We start from the raw sequence: 19,233 nt of genomic DNA on the forward strand, positions 1-19,233 counted from the left end.
GTGAGAATAGGACAAATGACACAGAGCAGTAAGATAAGAACTATGGGGAGTGTTAAGACTGTGTTGCCTATAAGAAACAGAACTTAAACTTGTGAGTCCTGACTGCCCCACCATCTTGGTCTATGAAGTATACCAGGCTGTAATATATTCATGTCTTGGGACGTCCACTGTAAGTTATACAATTACTAGATGTGTGCTAATTAACCAAAAGTATACTTATTAGCCTGTCTCTCTCAGTTTTGTTATAAACTAAAATCCTAATGTTTTATTCTTTTAAGTGTTTAATTGATGATTATTTTGATTTAGTTCTTAAAAGCTATTTTTAATTAGAAAAATTCCCTCAAAACCTCTTCTAGTGTTAAAATTCTAAGGAAAATACTAAGCTAACCAAATACAATAGTGTGTGTGTGTGCAGTTGCTCAGTCATGTCCAACTCTTTGCAACCCCCTGGACTACAGCCCACCAACACTCCTCGGTCCATGGAATTTTCCAGGCAAGAACCCTGGATTGGGTTGCCATTTCCTTCTCCAGGGTATCTTCCCAACTCAGGGATTGAACCCAGGTCTCTTGGATCTCCTTCACTGGCAGGCGGTTTCTTTACCACTGAGCCACTAGGGAAGCCCCAAACTCATGATTTTATACACACACAAATACTGAGGTATAGAGTATATATGTACACATTGGTGTACATGATCTCTTCACTCAGAGAGGCTAGAAGCAGTAACTCCTCAGAAATAATGAGTAGGCCCAATGCCCAGATTTTAGTCTCTTAACACCATTCTCCACTAAAAAGAACCAGAGCTCTGAGGAGAGGTGACTGATTATAGAACTGGGGTGAGGAAAATAAAAGATGAGCCTGGAATTCCTTGTGACTTCTAAAAAATAAAGATTTGAAGGAGCTTCTAATGGTCAAAGCTGGAACAACTTGAGCAACAAAATAATGGCACAATTGGATTTTAATCCATGAGTGTGTGAGTTTTCTGTTCAGTATGACAAATCACAATTTAGCAGCATAAAGCAACACACATTTATTGATCTCGCATTTTCCCTGGTCATGAGTCCATTCACAGCCTCACTAGGTCCTCTTCTCAGGGTTGAAAGGCTCTAGTCCAAGCAAGTGTTGGGTTGTCTCATATTCATCTGGAGGCTCAACTCAGGGATACTTTGCTTCTAGTCTCATTCAGACTGTTTGGAAGAATTTGTTTCTAGTGTTTGTAGAAGTGAGGCCCTGAAGTTCCAGAGGCTGCCTTGTCCTTGCCGTGCAGCTCAGTTCCCATCATAGAAGCTTACTTCGTCAAGGCCATCGGGAGCATCCTTCAGCTCAAAGAAGGCCTAAGCCATTTCTTGGCATCATGCCTCACAGGGTTACTTCCCGTTTGATTATTTCAAAGTCAACCAATTATGGACTTTAATTATGTCTATAAAATCCCTTTAATTTTGCCATATAAAATAATTTTAGAAATGATATCCCATCACTTCTGTTATATTCTTTGATTAGAAACCAAGTCACAGGTTTTGCCCTCAGTGAAAAAGTGGAGATTACATAGGAATTTGACTCATTGGAAGTCATTCTCTGATGTGTCTGCCACATTGAGTCCATATGGATAGAAGCAGTCTAATAAATATCTAAACAAGTGGAGAAGAAGAGATAATTCTTCCTCATAGTAGATTCCCATTCACAAACGTGGAAGGAAAGAGGGAAATAAAGAATTACCATTAGCAAGCACCATTGTAGTAAATGCTGCAGACAGGATTCTCTAATGGATGCTAAAATTAGTGGGTACAAGATTGAGGAGACAGAGAATTTGCAGAGTCTCAATATCTCCCCTAAGATACTCATCAACTACAAAGAGCAAAATGCAGTAACTTTTTATTGGCGCTTGGTAGACAACAGCTTTGCCAAGTAATCAAGGCAAAAGTCACCACAAGTGAAACGTCAATGTCATTAACCTCTTGGTAGAATGAACTGAAAAGAGCACAACACTTTTGTCATACTCGTCCCAAAATGCATTACCTTGCTTCAATCCTGACACAGTAACAGACTAAGCCAAATTGAGGAACATTCTACGAAACGACTTATCTGAAGTCTTCAAAAGCATCAAGGTCATAAATATAAGGAAAGACAGATTAGACTGAAGGAGACCGAGGAGAAATAACAACTAGATGCAATCTGAGACCCTAGAAGGGAAAATGAAGCACTGACTGGAAAAAATGGTAAAATTCAAATATCCTTAATAATTTCTTACCATTTTAAGTTCCTCTTGATAATTATATAAAGGTTCTATAAGGTGTGATCACTAGGAGAGGTGGGCTAAGGGATATACGACAGCCCCTTATACAGGTGGTGCTAGTGGTAAAGAATCCACCTGCCAATGCAAAAAATGTAAAAGATGCAGGTTCTATCCCTAGGTTGCGAAGATCCCCTCAGGGAGGAACTGACAACCCACTCCAGTATTCTTGCCTGGAGAATCCCATGGACAGAGGAGTCTGACAAAGAGTTGAGCACAACTGAGCACAGCACTCTTATACTGGCTTTATAGCTTTACTCTGAGTCTTAAATTAATTGCACATAAGAGCTCTTCTGTAAAAAATTTTAATATAAGCTTGTGCTTAGAATTTTAAGTTGGCAAAAGCAGACATTAAGGTCATTTACTGATGTTTCATTTTTTAGTTGCACCAGAAATTTTGGACAGTATTGTGTACATAGCCATTGAAGAGTGAATACCTCCATGTGAAGTGGTGAAATTTGTTCTACCTCACAGATAGTGCTTACGTCACCACGTTGTGCTTACGTCACCACGTTGTGCTTACGTCATCATAGACACAAACTAGGGGGAAAATGAGACTTTCTTTAAACACTTAGTTTTACTGTTAAAGCCTTCTCATGAATTTGGTTTATTTATTACATATGAAACATTCTCTTTTAAAATAGTTAACCACACTTTGTTTAAAAGGTTTTACTTAACATCATACATATGACATATAGAAATCTGTGGTTCGAGAGGTGTTTAGTCATTTCATTTGGTTCAAAAAGCTCTGAATTGTCTTCTTTATATGGACAGTGGACAGAAATGGATCATCTGTATTACATTTCTCAAACATGTTTTCTGATCATGTCACAGTCATCTGCTGTGACTATGCTTTATACCTATGCTAATGGGAGATGAGGTTATTTCTTAGTAACTATGAAACTACTGATGGAAAGACAGGGATTGAAACCAAATGGAGAATTTAAAACAGTTTGGGCAAGTCTATCGTTACCATGAAAAGACTATTTGTTTCTTTAAAGGACAGATTTAATAAATGAGTAGGTAACTCATAGCTTTAAAGCGAGATCTCTTAGAAATGCACCAGACAACCACTAGTGCTGCTTGAATATGGCAGTATTTTATAAATTCATGAGCTTTCTTACAGCCTTTTTTATGTTTACTTGAAATATGGTATATAAGAGCAGTGCCTGGGGCATGTATAGTGTAAGCAGTGGTGTCCTTAGAATCACTGTGTTTTGTTTTGTTTTGTTTTTACTGTCATGAGTCTATGAATTCAGTCTGTCATGTAGAAACAATCATTAAAATGTAAGCACTTACTATCTTACTGCAGTTGATTCCCCAGTGACATTTTAAAAAGTCAGTATTTGGCTGCAGAGTGCTTTAAATTTCTAAATGGACTGGAGCTTAGGGGCCGTAGGGTATTTCATAGGAAGCACATGACCCTGAGTGGACACACAGCAACTTTTGTGTATCTGTAGCCAAGTTGATGGCAGTGTTTACCCTAGAAGTTGTTTTTACCCAAATGTAAGTATTTTTGCTTTATTTATTTGGTACTAATACTAATTTACTGCAGATGTCTAAGAGTAAATAAATGAATGAATTCATTCAAACAAACAAATTCATTCAAACAAAACACAAATGAATCCCTTTGAGGATTATGCTAAATTCAACTGCCTTTGTTACTTTATAGTACTTTTACTCTCAGAAATGTATCTATACTTCTGAGGCAGAAAGTGAGCTGATTGTTCTTAAGCTAAAAAATCATGTCTCTAGACCTCATATAATTCACTGTCTGTCTTTAGTTAATAAAATAAAGTTTTTTGTTTTATTTTAATAAAGTTAATTAAAGTGTTTTGCTTTAATTCCTATTCTCAGATTAAGGACCATGAAATAACAAAGATTTATTAATTATTTGTTATGCTGATGGAGGGACTAAAGAATTAAACAACTTGATTCCTGTCTCATGGCGCTTACCTTATAGTTTGAAAAGACAAAAAGCAAAAATTAAATGGAAATCAAATAGGTGGTAAATAGACACTATTGCTCTGTTAGCAATAAAGATTAAAAGGTACAGAATAGTGTTTCTTCTTTAGTGATAATGTACACTATATTTTATAGTTGTGTGTCTTTTAATTGAGCTTTCCTTCTAAGTTTTTGTGGAATCTGTGATTGACTTAGAAGTTTTTAGAAGTCAGTTGTTATTGCTATATTAAGTAAATATTACTCATGAAAGATTGTTGGCCACTATGCTGCCTGCCCACTTGGAAGTCTGAGTTGACTTCATCAATCTGGGATTTTGTTAAACGTATTGTAGAAGTATGTCTCGAGATTTGAGCTTGTAGATTGATTTGTGAATTTGGGAACTCATACAGTAGAAAATTGAACTTTTCAGGAGGTGATTTGATAAATATGTTTATGCATGCTTCCTCTTTGTTTTACAAAAAAAAGTATAAAATATCACTCTCTTTGAGCTGTATGTTTTTCTTTGTGGAGCGATACCTTTTGTGATCATGAAGATTAAATACATTTAACTGTGTCTTGGGTTTTACACAATTGTGACATTAATGCAGAGGGTTCCCTATCCCCACTTCCTCTCCTGTGTTTTTACAGGAAGTCAGATGCCCCCTCAGCCACCTGGGAGCCAGTCAGAATCCAGTTCTCATCCTGCCTTGAGCCAGTCACCAATGCCACAGGAAAGAGGTTGGTCTTCAGTTCATATCTTACATACCTTCGTGTTTTGAGTGTGTAAGGTTTAAGTGAGTTTGCTACCTATGTACCTGCTTATACACATTTTTTTAAAGGCTATTACATTTTCTCATCAGATGAAAGAAATACCTAAGAACCTACATATAACAATAAATACTGAAAAGAAGGATGGTTTCTGGTAGATTGGGTGGTTTTACCAAATCCCAGTTCAAGGTCCAGAGAATCTGCGTGTCCACATAGAACCAGGAAGTATAGTTTAAACATTACTGCAGTCTGATATTTGATCTAGCTGTGTAAAAATGACTATTAATGATTCAATTTTGATATTGGTCCTAATGAAGTAAAGTGCATCTGTTTAGCTGTTTTGATCAATTACTTATCCCATGATATTTAACAGTAAATTTTTAAATGCATAGTAAAACCTTATCTTGTAGAATTATAGGATCTCAGAAATGGAGCTGACCTGGAAGACTGTAGAGTCCATTCATCTCAATTTACGAATAAAGAAATTGAGGACCGTAGAGGTTCTATATGACCTTCTCATTCTCAGAGACTAGTTCGTGTCAGAGCCAGAAAAAGCAATGTGAGCTTTTCCTGAGCATTCAGGTTGTCCTGCATCTGCAGACTCTGACCTTTCACTCAGTTCTGCAAGTTGACCCCCATATATTATTGCCTTGACTGAGGCCTTAGTCCTTCATCAGTTTGCTTCTGTCTTTTTTCCCCCTTTTGGAGGGAAAGTTACTCTTATTGAAGGTGGAGATGGTGATTTTAGTCCAATAAGTGTAGACAGGATTGATAGGCGTGCTGCACCATCTAGTGCTGTGCCTGGTCACCGCCTCCTACTGCCCACGAGTCAGGCCTTGCCCACCTGCCCCGCCCCCCACAATGGAGATGCCACTTTCCTGCACTCTACTTCCTCTCTCACTTGCCAGGAAGACAAAAGTTGCTGGCTTGGTAGCTAGTATTTAAAGGCTCCTGACCCCTAATGTTTATAATTATTTCTGTATGAGTTGTAAAGATGATAATTTGTTTCTAATTAGATGAACTTTCAGTTATTTTACATACTAAAAACTCAGCAACATGTTATTTAGAAAGTAATACCAGTAAAAAGATGGATTACCCTTATCTCTACATCATTTGTGTTAAAATAAATGTTTAGTAGGAATAAAATGAAATTTTAATTTCTAATACCTTTACATATTTAACTTTTTATTATCATTTAATGTGCAGTTAATACTTTAATTCCCTTATCAAAATACTATGATATGTTTTAATAATGGAGTAGTAGTGGTTTTTAAGCTTTAGAGTGCATGAGAACCATCTGGAGAACTTGTTAAGCTGGATTACTAGGCCACACTGCAGGTTTCTGATTCTGCATCAGAAAATCCACATCTCTGACCAGTTCCCCAGTGCTGCTGATGCTGCTGGTCCAAGGACCATACTCAAGAACCACTGCTTTATAATGATGCTATAGTGTGTTTTAATCATTGTATGATGTGTGTATTTGTTTCTCTATCAACTTTCCACTGTGGCCTCCTGTAAATTGGTCTTGTATGTCACATCCTCTCTATAAATCGCTTGTTCTGTGTTAACTCCCCTATGGCTCTGTTGTCTGGGAAACATGACAGACGCTTCTGGAAGAAGCCCTGGAGCCAAGCCAGTGGGAGTTTCCCCAGACTCCCTTTTCGTGGCTATCGTTTGTACCTGCCTTGTGGTACTGGGTCAAGGAAGTGAAGTAAAAAAGAATAGAGAAAATTATCCTGTACTGAAAGCCCACTCAGGCCAGACCCAGAGCTAAAATGAAGATATTTGTTGTTTCATTTTCACCATAAACCTGTAACATCATTCCTACTGGGAGAATTCTGCTTATTTTGTAAGCATTGGAAGATAAGAGGTACTTTATTTGGAAATCCTACAATAAACCTTTATTGCTACAAACTGAAAAAGAACCCCTCTTCTACATTCTCCAGTGTCTTTTCAGCCCCTTCCACCTGATACACATTTGAGAAATTTTAAAGTGTAGAGTGCTGAATGTGAAGGACAAGATGACAGGAAATATAGTTAAATCAAACTTTTAACCTTGCAAGACAAAATCCAAGGTATTCCTCTGGTGTCACTGTATGGAAACCACTTGTTGATATGTTTGAGTTTTTTTCCCCCTCTTATGTATAGTGTGATTTTGGTAACTAGTAGTGGATACATAACTGACAACCAGGCTAGTTTTAATGACCATTTCCTTCAAATAGTAAAAGATGACTTTTATAATGTGCTAAATCTGAATTGATTTTTATGAACATGTTCTTCTAACTTCCCTGAGACTGTGCTGGAGGCACCATGTGCATCCCTTGGATGGTGCTTTGCCGTGTATGAGTTAAATTTCCTCTAAAATTGGGTAGCAAGTACTTTTTTTTTAATGACTTTGTTTAAATCTAGGAAGATATGTTAGCTCCTGCCTGATAACATTTGATCATGTGTTTTAATGGCAGATGACATAATCATTTTAAGGATTTGATACAATAATGAAAAGCATTTTTTGTTTGTTTTACCATCATTTGGTATGTACCAACAATATATATAGTGCAAAGTAAATCTAAGAAAGCCTTTACTATAAAATTCCCCAGTATTGATTCCCATGTAATTTAACTTACTTTATACCTTTATCGGAGAAGGCAATGGCACCCCACTCCAGTATTCTTGCTTGGAAAATCCCATGGACGGAGGAGCCTGGTAGGCTGCAGTCCATGGGGTCGCTAAGAGTCGGACACGACTGAAGTGACTTAGCATATACCTTCATAAGTTATATACCCTCTGCCCTTATTTAAGGAAGTAATGAAAGAAGAGGAAAAGAATACATTGAGTTAGCATCTTATTTTTAAAAATGTATTCTTTCTCAGAAACCATGGACCCTGATAAACAAGATAAGGCACAGCTTCTGTACTGCTGAGTGCTAAAATAACCAAGCTAAACACTTCCTTTTACACTTATTTGTTTTAACAAGATTATAAGAGAGTAAAATTCCACAATTATACACATTTTCTTTAATATACCCATAGGAGATAGGTTTACTTTAATGGCGAACAGTCCAGAAACACACTTGCCCAGAGACACCAGCACAAAACAAGAGACTCAGGAAAGCCTGCTTTCCTGTGGAGTGCAATGTTCTGGGTCCTTCCCACACTCCTTGCGGGGGTCAGCCGGGCTGACCTACCACCCTGGTGCTCAGTCCCTTCAGGCTCAAGAAGTTGCTGTCTTGCTCTGCTGTCATTTTGGGGGTTTGATCTTTATATTCCCATTCAGGAAGAACATTTATTAATAAATTACATACCCTGTTGAGAATTTTGCAAATCTGAGGCTGTCCTAGGGTCTGAACCATGCTGGTAGCAGCAAGGCCATCTCCTTGTCCCGAGGTTGAGCACAGAGTCCGTGCTCCATCTAGACCTGGGACCCTGTGGTGCCCACCCCCTCTTTACTTGGTGGTCCTGGTGTCAAGTGTATCAAAAAGCAGCAGTCACAAATTCATTTTCCCACATTGTGTGTAGGCAAAAATAAGTGTATCTATAGTTTTCTATTTTCCATCTACAAAGGTGTATGTGGGTATGGCCATCAGAATTTACAGGAAGGAGGGAGACACTCTGAAGATCTATTGACTTCTTTATCCTTATGTAGTATTATCTCCTCTACGTTTCGTGTACTTCCCAGTATAAAACTTGATGTATACTCTCCTGTTTGCATACTATGTGGTGCTTCTTACTAAGTGAATAAAAAAAGTTCTTTGGTATTAACTTTTTTATTACTGATGTTTGTTCTTTTTAAACGTCAAAACTTCAGCTTAGTATTGCCATTGGTTTTTATTTAAACTAAATCTTTCCTCTCTAGACCTCATATAACAACATGCTCTCACCCAAAAAGTCAAATACTATGACTTATATGAACTAAGGCATTGGAAGAATAGTTAAGATAACCCTAAAATACTGAAATATATTTTACAAGAAAACTGTAGCCAACATGTTTAGATTCGCTATATCCTTATTTCTTAATCTTGAACATATATATCTTAAAATTTGAAAAGGGCAGTAAGAAATGGCTTACTAGTAGAGTGTCCTGTTTTCTAGCAGGGAATGTAGGATAGCCATCTGAGTAGATAAATAAGTATAATTATTATTAACATCAAAATGATCACATTTTTAACCTCTGTAAAATGTTAAGCTTAATGAAACTAGCAAATGCCCTTCTAGTTTATTGGATTAGCAATTAGGTGAAAACGTTTCGAGAAGGCTTATTTATTTGGACAGATGTAGAGAGGTTCGGAATTAATTTTTTGAAAACCTTTTCATTGAATTCCCTTTTAATTTTCACAGTGGTGTCTAGTTAAATATTCATGTTAGTGCTAGTGGTTTTCTGAAAGTCTGAACTAGATCTGGATTCTCAAAATCAACATAGGTTATTTAACCCTTTTCATCTAGTATGCCAGCAGGGACTTCCTTAGTGTAATCCCATAGTATTTGAATAATTAGAAGGTAGTAATGAGGATTTAATTAGTCCTTGAGATATGCTGAAAGCAGAACCACTAAGAACCTTCCCTTTTGGATATGGCTTGCAAGCAGAATTGATGCTGCTCCCAGACTGTGATGTGCTAGGAAATATATTCTGTTGCTGGAGGCAGTACTTAGGCACCATTCCGTGACCATATGGAGGGCGTCCTGGGTGAGATTTTCCAGAATTATCGGGTTCCCCCACCCACAGCCTTCATTCTTGTCCAGCTACAGGACAACCTTTCTTCCTCTCTCAACTGTTTAAATAGGTTTATAGTTAAAGTCTACAGTATTACTGTACCTAATTGAGAATTGTCTTTTACTGTATCAGTGGTGCCAAAATTAGACAGCCTAGACAAGTTGTGTCGGAGAAGGCAACGGCACCCCACTCCAGTACTCTTGCCTGGAAAATCCCATGGACAGAGGGGCCCGGTAGGCTGCAGTCCATGGGGTCGCTAGGAGTCAGATACAACTGAGCGATTTCACTTTCACTTTTCACTTTCATGCATTGGAGAAGGAAATGGCAACCCACTCCAGTGTTCTTGCCTGGAGAATCCCAGGGACGGGGAGCCTGGTGGGCTGCCATCTGTGGGGTCGCACAGAGTCGGATACGACTGAAGCGACTTAGCAGCAGCAGCAGACAAGTTGTGTAGCTATTCTGTAGTTTCAGGACAAGGAAAAAAATAACAAAATATTGCAGTTTTACGTATCTTGAGTATTTAATCCAGCCAAACTTAGTTCTTGACAGCTGTATGTCAGATGAATCACAAAATTCTCATCTTTGGAATCTGATATTCACAGTGATATTTATCAGTAGCTCCATTTTTATAAACACAAATGGTGCCATTTTCCAGACAAAGTATGTAGCAAATGGGTGAGTTCAGGCATTTAGAAGTCCTTTTTGTGTGCTACCATGAGAAGGTGAATCAGAATCTGTGTACTTTGAAGTATAAGGTTTCAAACTTAGGTATTTTATGCAGACTGAATAGAATATGTCTTTGTTCTGTTATTAATCCCAAATGTTAAATGCTTTGATAAGTTTTATTCCCACTCGTTAATGGTGTATGTTAACTTCTTTTCAGCATATGAGTAGAATTCCTCATCAAATTTCTAAGCACATTCTATTTGGACGGGGTAAATCTTTCTCTTCCTTTTTAATGGGAAGGACAGGAAAGAGATCTCTTAAAATAAATCCAGTGTCTTTCTGTAGATTAGACTGAACTCTTGAGGGCCAGAACCAAATCTTATTTATGCGCTGCATCCTTATGCTACAGCAGCACCTTCTATATAATAGGTGCTCAACAAAGATTTAGTTGAACGACAGGAAATAATTCAGCCTTCACAACCATTCAGAAGTTTCAGATCTATTCAGAGCACAGAACAACCAAAGAACAAAATGTTTCTTGCTCTGAAATTAAGAAAGTATACCATATTGACATGTCTTCTTTCAGTTTTACCATTATAAGTCATTTGCTGTAGCACAGTGTTTCTCTCTCTTGCACCAGATTAAAGCTACCACTTCCATCTTCCATTCTTCCAGAAATATTTCTACAATCATACAGACAAGTGTCAGTCTGAGATGGGGTGCTCACACCTGGAGCCTCACAGTAAAGTGCATTGTCCAGAGGCCAACCATGTTCTTTACAACCCCAGAATATTTAAAGGGAAATAAGTAAAACTTTGGAAAAGTTTTTAATGCTGCTGGCTTATTTCCTAGTGATATGCACACCAAAAATCAGTTTTGAAATTTTTAAAATTATTTTTGTACATCTTAATTGACCTAACTCAGTTGCAAGAACAGATTAACCAGTAAGTACAGAAATGGAAGAGACCACCGAGATGATGGTTAAGGAGTTGGAAATGAGATTGTGTGTGTGTGTGTGTGTGTGCAAACTACAGAAATTATTTTGTCGCTCTTTCTCTGAGGTTCTCAGAGAAGGATCTCCCAGTCGACCTGTCTGTTTGTCTTGCATGTAAAGGTTCTTATCACTTACATTGTGAGCATACCAACTGTAAAATGATGCTGCCTTTCAGGACAAGGGTATTGTCAAAAAGAGAAAATAGATTCCTTTCCTCGAGCCTTGTTGTGTAAATATAATAGATCAGCGTGTTAAGGCATTCATGACAGTCTACCCTCACCCCCAGATGCAATTAATTTAGCCTCCACTCTTAATTGAGGATCCCTTTTTTATAATCGGTGGCAGATGAAAATAAACTCAAATGGGAGGTACCGTACAAGAGAGACCATCTAAGACTTGTTTCTAATTTCTTCAGCCCCAGAACTCTGCCTCTGGGCTGGATTGTGGACCAAACCAAAGCTAGTCAGTAATGAAGGGAATAGAAGTATAGGAATTGTTTGAGGGTTAGCACTGAATTCCTATTAAGTCTGCTATCTAGAGATCTGTTCACGAAAGAGCTCAGGGAAATAAATACCACTACAATAAAAATCATTTTGTGTTCGTTGTAGAATCATCAGTCTGAATTTTAGAATATTTTAAAAGAAGCATAGTTTTGTTACTTTTGTATGTGCAGTAATTTATTTGAATTGCCAATTAAAGCTTACTTTTAATAGTTAACACTCATTTGTAATTGGCTCATTATTCTTCCATGAAAGTATTTGAGAACATCTGGATCTTAGGTAAATTCAGCATTGTGTATTGTGTGCACTTATTTATAACAACATGTTTTCTCCTGTGCTTTATGGGTCTGTACCTCAGTGAAAGACTGCTGTCTGCTTTGTTCCCCAAGCCAGAAAGCTTGAAGGCATCCTTGATGTCTTTTTCTCTCCCATCAGCTCTACACTCATCACCTTGCTCTGCGGACTCCACCCCTCAGTGGTTTCTCACATCCTCCTTTTCTTGGCTTTCACTGGCATGATCCCAGCCCACGCCCCTGAGGCTCCATCAACACCTCCCAGCCAGTCTTCCTGTCAACTTTGCTCCCTCCACTCTGCTTTCCAGGCTGCATCCAAAATGGTCTCTCCAGAAGAATGGTGACACCGTGTCATTCCCTTCATAAAAGCCTTTAAGAGCGTGCCTCTGCCTATAGAGAAAGGCCTTCCTGTGCTTGGTCACGGGGGCCATCTCACCCACCCAGCCTCCCCTTTTGGGCTCGTTCTTATCACTCTCCTGCCTGGTGGTCTCCAGCCAGGGTCTTCTGGACCTTCACGTGCGCTGCTCCCCAACCCTTGTGCCACCCACTCCTCAACCCTCCTTCCTCCCCGACCTGTGGCCCCCAGCCCATCTTTACTCCTTTCATATCCTCCAAACAGCCTGACACCTCGTAGGTCCTTGAGTCCAGTCCAGGTTTCTTGCCAGAACAAAGAAGGAAGCATCGCCTGATCGGCCAGCACTGTCCCGCGCAGGCAGGCAGTGCTCAGGAGCCCTGGAGGGCTTACCGCTGGAGCTCTCTCCTCAGAGAGAGCTCTGTGAGGACCAGGACCATGGGGCCTTGGCCAGTGTCTTACTCCAGTGCTTCTTAGATACATTCTTTTCCTCATCTTAATCTTCAGGGAATCTGGGACCAAAAATCTGGGTTTAGGTGCAAACTTACTACTAACTGGTTTTGTGACTTTGGACAAGTAATTGAATTTCTTCTTCCTCATTTGTAATGGGCTTCCCTGGTGACTCAGAGGTTAAAGCTTCTGCTTCCAATGTGGGAGACCTGGGTTCGATCCCTGGGTCAGGAAGATCCCCTGGAGAAGGAAATGGCAACCCACTCCAGTATTCTTGCCTGGAGAATCCCATGGACGGAGGAGCTTGGTGGGCTACAGTCCACGGGGTTGCAGAGTCGGACACGACTGAGCGACTTCACTTTCATTTGTAAAGTGGGGATCAGAGTGTCCCATGGATTTGTTGCATGGATCAAATGCAACCTTGTATAGAAAAGTTATCTACTGGATGCTTGGGGCTAGTGCACTGGGAAGACCCAGAGGGATGGTATGGGGAGGGAGGAGGGAGGAGGGTTCAGGATGGGGAACACATGTATACCTGTGGCAGATTCATTTTGATATTTGGCAAAACTAATACAATTATGTAAAGTTTAAAAATAAAATAAAATTAGAAAAAAAAGAAAAGTTATCTATTGCAAAGCACTGTGCAAATACTAGTAATCATAAGCATCAGGCACAGATGACTGTTGTGAGACTGGATTGAAAGCCTGAAAAAGTTATTTCTTTGCTTCTTCCAGCAGGTAGGGACACATAAAATTGGCTTCACCCTCAGCACTGAAGTTGACTTTTGCAGCTAAACTCCAAAGAATTATCTAAGGAAAGGCCAAATAGTTTGCTCCCATCTGCCATCTGGGTAGTCAGTCCAGTTCCTCCCCTGACTCTGATTTTCCCGATGATTGATGATGTCAGTAGCTGAGAAGGCTTCATGGGGGCGGGTGGGGAGGACTTAGATGCTGTCGTTTGTGCCTCTGAGTAGAGGGTGTGGTGGTGACAGGAAAGGGAGAGGGAGCGATTGTGCCAGTTAACCTGAAAGCACAGCTGGGAGAACACTGGGCGGCCTGGGTTATAGCCTTGAACGGGTCATTAGTTTCTGTCTTCCTTGGAGCAGTTCATGTTGTGAAGAGAAGCAAGCAGGCAACTAAACACTGAAGATGTTAAAATGTAACAAGAATATTCTTTAAAATCTATTTTTCTCTCCAAATGGGAATCTGACACCTATTTGCGATAAGAAATGGTTCTGTGTTTACAGTTGGAGCCTCTGCTAAGGTGGTGCAGCGTGTGACCGTGATTTCACACATGTGGGGAAACATCTTTTATTGAACTGCCCTGAAGAAACAAGGCAGTTCTTCTGTGAATGTTTAACAGATGCCAACATGAAAATAAACCATCCATGTGCCAAAGGAAAAACGTGCCTTGCCTTTTGGTGGCTTGTGGAGCCTTGGGTGTTTTGTGGGTGTCCTGACCATGCTCAAGAGGCCCCCCTGACAAGGCGCTATGCTCATGTGGACTTGGTGCTGGGCTCACATGCTTCTCTGCGGTAGCCGGAGCACTTGTGCTCTCTCTTTGCTGTTCTCTTTCATGGATGGGGTGAACCATGATCTGGGTCTTGTGCTTAACGCTGTTTTTTCCATCAGGATTTAAGGTCTCCATTGCTTACATTGCAGAATTTGTTGTCTTGCATGAAGAATGAAAGGACATACAGTTGGAGGCTTAGGTCCACATTTAAATGCCTTCCAGTTTAATTTTCTGAAATTCCTTGTATTTGCTCCATTACTTATTCGACATTTTTTCTAAGTCAGTTTTCTAACACCCTTCAACTTAGAGATGCATTTTCCATGGATGGCCCTTTAACCTATCAGTGATTGTTTTGGAGTTGTGACAGCCCGTCGTTGTCTGTTGGATTCGTGGAGCTTTCTTCTCTGTTTTTCCATGGAGCATTTCCTCCAGATATGCTTTAAGGCCTAACTATAATTTCATCTATTCTTGAGAATATTTTAAATATTCTTAAAGATAAGCTGTATCTCTGTCTTGTCCAGTGAAGAATTTTTCCTCATTCATACCACATAAAAATATTCTATATTCATTTTATCTCTTACGTGGAAAATGTGATTTGTTTATAATGACTACATAAATCAGTTCCTTAAAAAAATTTTTTTTGATCTGCCAAGGTTTAGACAGTCACTGTGGAATTTTCTCTTCTATAAGAATTTTCTTTTTTGCAGTTAAGAGCATCATATAGCATTTTTTTTCTAAACCAGGAAAAATATCCACTTAATAAGCCACAAAAATAGCATGTTGAAGAAAATATTTGAAAGGCCTTGAAAACTCATTTATCTAATAATGATGTGGATAGACATTTTAGAAATACTAATTCTTTGTTAGGCCTGTTTTCTAAGATTCCAAGATAGTAATATGTTTTCTTAAAAACACATTAAGGAGAACAGAAGCCTCTTCAGCTTAGTCTTTAATACTAGCCTCTGTATAGATTGAAGTATTAATAACATTTTCCTAGACTTAACATGACTTCTACTGCCATGTAATAGAATAGATTGTCTAGGAATTCTCCACTGATCCGAATATCCATAGGAGGATGACCCCTGTGAGAATCATTCTTAACCTGAGACTGAGTGACTCCAGATTGGGTCCTGCGGCCCCACCACCAACCCTACTTTCAGCTATTGGGTAAATGGGAAGTGGTGTTCAAAGAATCATCAGATTATAATGAAATATCTAAATGAACCCCTGTGCCTTTGGAATGAACTTTAGAACAAGTTGTTAGCCCCTTACTAGGTGGTGGGAACAAGTCTGGCCAAAATTGGGCCTTTATCACATAAGTTCAAGGTTCCTCAACAACCCCTCAGCTGAAGACTGATATGCCCTTATCTGGGGGAAGGTCTAGGAGGTTCTCTTTATAACTGGAAATAGAATCTCCTTTCACAAAAACCTAATAGATTGATCTATCCGTTGCATAAAGTGTTTATCCAGCTAGTGATTCATATAGGTCCATGTGACTCAGTAATAAACAAAATTCAAGATCCTTCCCCTTTACATTGAGAGTTTGTTCAGGCACTTGACAGGACTCTTGACATCTGTCTCACCATCTAGCTTTCTTCTCTTTCTCTTCCTCGCCCCCTTCTCTTTCCACTTCCCCGCTCACTGTCTTAATAGGCAAACTCCAGGGACCCTGCAAGATTAGGAAGGATGTACACTGAGTCTTAACACCGCTCAGAACTAATCACTACTGTAGCTATTGATTGAGTGGCCTGAAACCGACAGGCTTCTGTTTTCTGAGCCAAGTAACATGGCTAGCCAATTATTTCTGGAACTAGCTATCAGGAAAAGGGCACTGGCTTCTGGATAGTCTGCTGAGTGAGGAAGGCTGCCCATCAGCTATAACTGGCTCTGGTGGAGGATGGAGCCGGCCAGCCCAGCACAGTGACGCAGAGCTGGGTGCACTTCGGCAAGGGCATCGAACCATTTGCCAGGAGACCACAGGGTGTGGCCACTGGGAGAATTAACCACGGTCCAGGAATTTGAAGCACTTTCCAACGTTGCCATGGTGCATGGTTTGAAAGGAAGCCTGGCAAGGGAAGCTAGTTTGAAAACTTGGGGTCACTCAGATGGGTAATAAATGGTGGGTTGTATTTAAAAATAATATGAATAATAATACCTGTCACTTACTGAGCCTCTGCTGTGTTCAGGCACTAAGCTGTATGCTTTACAAAGCATGTTCACATTTACTCTTACGAGGTAGACTCAGTAGTCATCCACCTTTTTCAGAGAAGGAAATTAAGGCTTGACTATTAACTTGCTGAAGTGTCCTGACCATAAGTGGTGAGGCCAGAACTTGAATCTGCAGTGACAGTGGAGATGGACAGAGCGGATGTATTTGGCAGATATTTAGGTGACAGAAATAATGGTGCTTTCTGGCCCATTAGGCTATTAGCCATCAATTGTTCTTGCCTTGAATAGCTGTCCTCTTTTTGCCACAAATGATTACTTGAACATACTCTGAACGAGGAGCCAAACCATCACATTTATTAGACTGTTTTCCCAAATTAAAATAAATGGATTCTGAATGAAGATGTTTTCTTATTCATTAAAAAACCTGTACTATTTGGTTCCAGTTCTGTGCCAGTCACCTGGCTTGGTCCAGAGGAGACAGATGCAAAGAGAATGTGTTTGTTTAAAGCCTCAGTGCTCACAGTCTGGGGGAAGACAGTCACCCCCACAAATAATGATAAAACTGTGACAGCTGCTGTCTGTCAGCTAACATACAGCATAGAAAAGTATCTTTTTTTCTGGAAGGCCAGGGAATGCCATGGAAGCAGCAGGAGGAGAAGCCAGGAAGGACTGCATGTCAGTCTCATGGTGGTAAATGAGGCACTAGTATTTAACACTAGTATTTAGGCACTCAGTATTTAACAGAGGACACAGTCTAGCAGTCTGTTTTCAAACTGTGTCTCTCAAGCATGGGTTTTTTAGTTGAAAATATATATATAAAATATCAGAGATCATTGCACATAATCAGGGTAGAAACTTTTTTATGAGGCATACAGTGTATGTGTGAATACTGAATGTGAATATATAGACACATATGTATACTCATATATACACATTGAATCTTGGCAGAAGATATATTTCTTTACTATGGATTGTGGTAAAAAAAAAAAATACTTGAAAGTGGTTTCAGTGAATTAACCTCTGTGAGCTTCACTGTCTTCATAGCTGTTTTGAATTTTAAAAGAATAATGAACAAAGCCATTAGCATATAATAGCTGCTCATTAAAAAGTCAACTGTTATTAGACTAGTGAATAGTCAATTGCCAGGAACATGAGAGATGGTCCATAAATATTTGTTACGTGGATGAATGTATGAAGAAGGCAAGTGAGGTAAAAACGTGAGTGATCGAATCAGAGTGGGCACTCCATGATGACCATGTAGAAATGATGGGTCTGGAGAAATAGTCAGGTCACATTTGAAGAGACTTGACTGCTGGACTGTTCAGCTTCATTCTGTTAAGCAGTGGAGTCAGTGGCTAGTTTTTGAACAAACACTTGAATATCCCTGGAGAGATGAGAAAGGATGTAATCCATAGCATAAAGTGGAGGTCCTGTCTTGGGTACTAGGAAGAGATTTCCTTCTGAAAGGAGGAAAATCCATAAAGGTAGGACATGGATGTTGGGGTACATAGGTGAGAGCAGGCTGTCTTAAGGGTGGCTCTGCCTTTTCCTGTGGTCTCTTTACATTTAGCAGCAGGGCTAGCGGAAGGCTTCAAGAAAGGGATTCGAAATGTTAACCTAACCATAGGCAAAGTGAAAGTGAAGTCGCTCAGTTGTGTCCGACTCTTTGTGACCCCATGGACTGTAGCCTACCAGGCTCCTCCATCCATGGAATTTTCCAGGCAAGAGTACTGGAGTGGGTTGCCATTTTCTTCTCCAGGAGATCTTCCCAACCCAGGGATAGAACCCAGGTCTCCCACATTGCAGGCAGACGCTTAACCATCTGAGCCACCAGGGCAGCCCATAGACAAGACCAGAGCAAATAGAAGGGTGCCCAGTGACTACTGGGATTCAGCTGAATGCACAGACTTTGGCTTCCAGGAATGAACATTGCAGCATCCACTTCGCTAGTCAGACCTATTCTTAGTCTTATTCAGATCCAGTTAGATTTACCTGCATCCTACCTTCAGCTAAGGGCTCAACTTAAACAGGACTTCAGGGAGACCTCCCTTGTCCCCAGTCCAAATTGACTTCCCTGGTGGCTTAGAGGGTAAAGTGTCTGCCTGCAATGGTCAGGAAGATCCCCTGGAGAAGGAAATGGCAACCCACTCCAGTAGTCTTACCTGGAAAATCCCATGGATGGAGGAGCCTGGTAAGCTACCATCCATGGGGTGGCAAAGAGTCGGACACAACTGAGCAACTTCACTTCACTTCCAATACCTTCAGAGTACCTATACTTCTGTTTTCTTTTGCTCATACTTACTCCTAGTTGTTTGTTGGTGGCTGTCTCTGCCATTAGAATGTGAAGTCCACGGGGCAGAGCCTGAGTGCTCACTGTTTACATCTCCAGCACCTAGCATGCTGCCCAGAATCTGTCTCAGTTACTTTGTGATTTTATCATTTTTCCCTGTTGATAAGTTTTATCGTCTACTCAACTGAATTGTAATTCTTCAAAGACAAGGATCACATCTTTTACTTTTTAAAAAAAAATGCTGTTTTTTCTTAACTGCATTTCCATGAATGCCAGAGTAAAATTGGGGCATGCTGGTAG

General features: G+C 39.8%; 1 protein-coding gene across 9 annotated transcripts in view; it reads left to right on the forward strand.

Annotated features, from left to right (window-relative positions):
• ARID1B (AT-rich interaction domain 1B) overlaps positions 1-19,233 on the forward strand; it is a 435,615-nt gene that overhangs the window by 330,891 nt on the left and 85,491 nt on the right. For 8 of the 9 annotated variants that reach the window (XM_061428408.1, XM_061428404.1, XM_061428400.1 and 5 more), the window contains one exon: positions 4,881-4,970. The exons of the other annotated variant lie outside the window; for it this stretch is intronic. In XM_061428408.1, coding sequence (XP_061284392.1) covers positions 4,881-4,970 — 90 coding nt within the window. The remainder of the gene's footprint in view (positions 1-4,880; positions 4,971-19,233) is intronic. 9 annotated transcript variants of the gene reach the window in all.

Source organism: Bos javanicus, chromosome 9 (genome assembly GCF_032452875.1).
Source record: "Bos javanicus breed banteng chromosome 9, ARS-OSU_banteng_1.0, whole genome shotgun sequence".
Taxonomy (NCBI): Eukaryota; Metazoa; Chordata; class Mammalia; order Artiodactyla; family Bovidae; genus Bos; species Bos javanicus.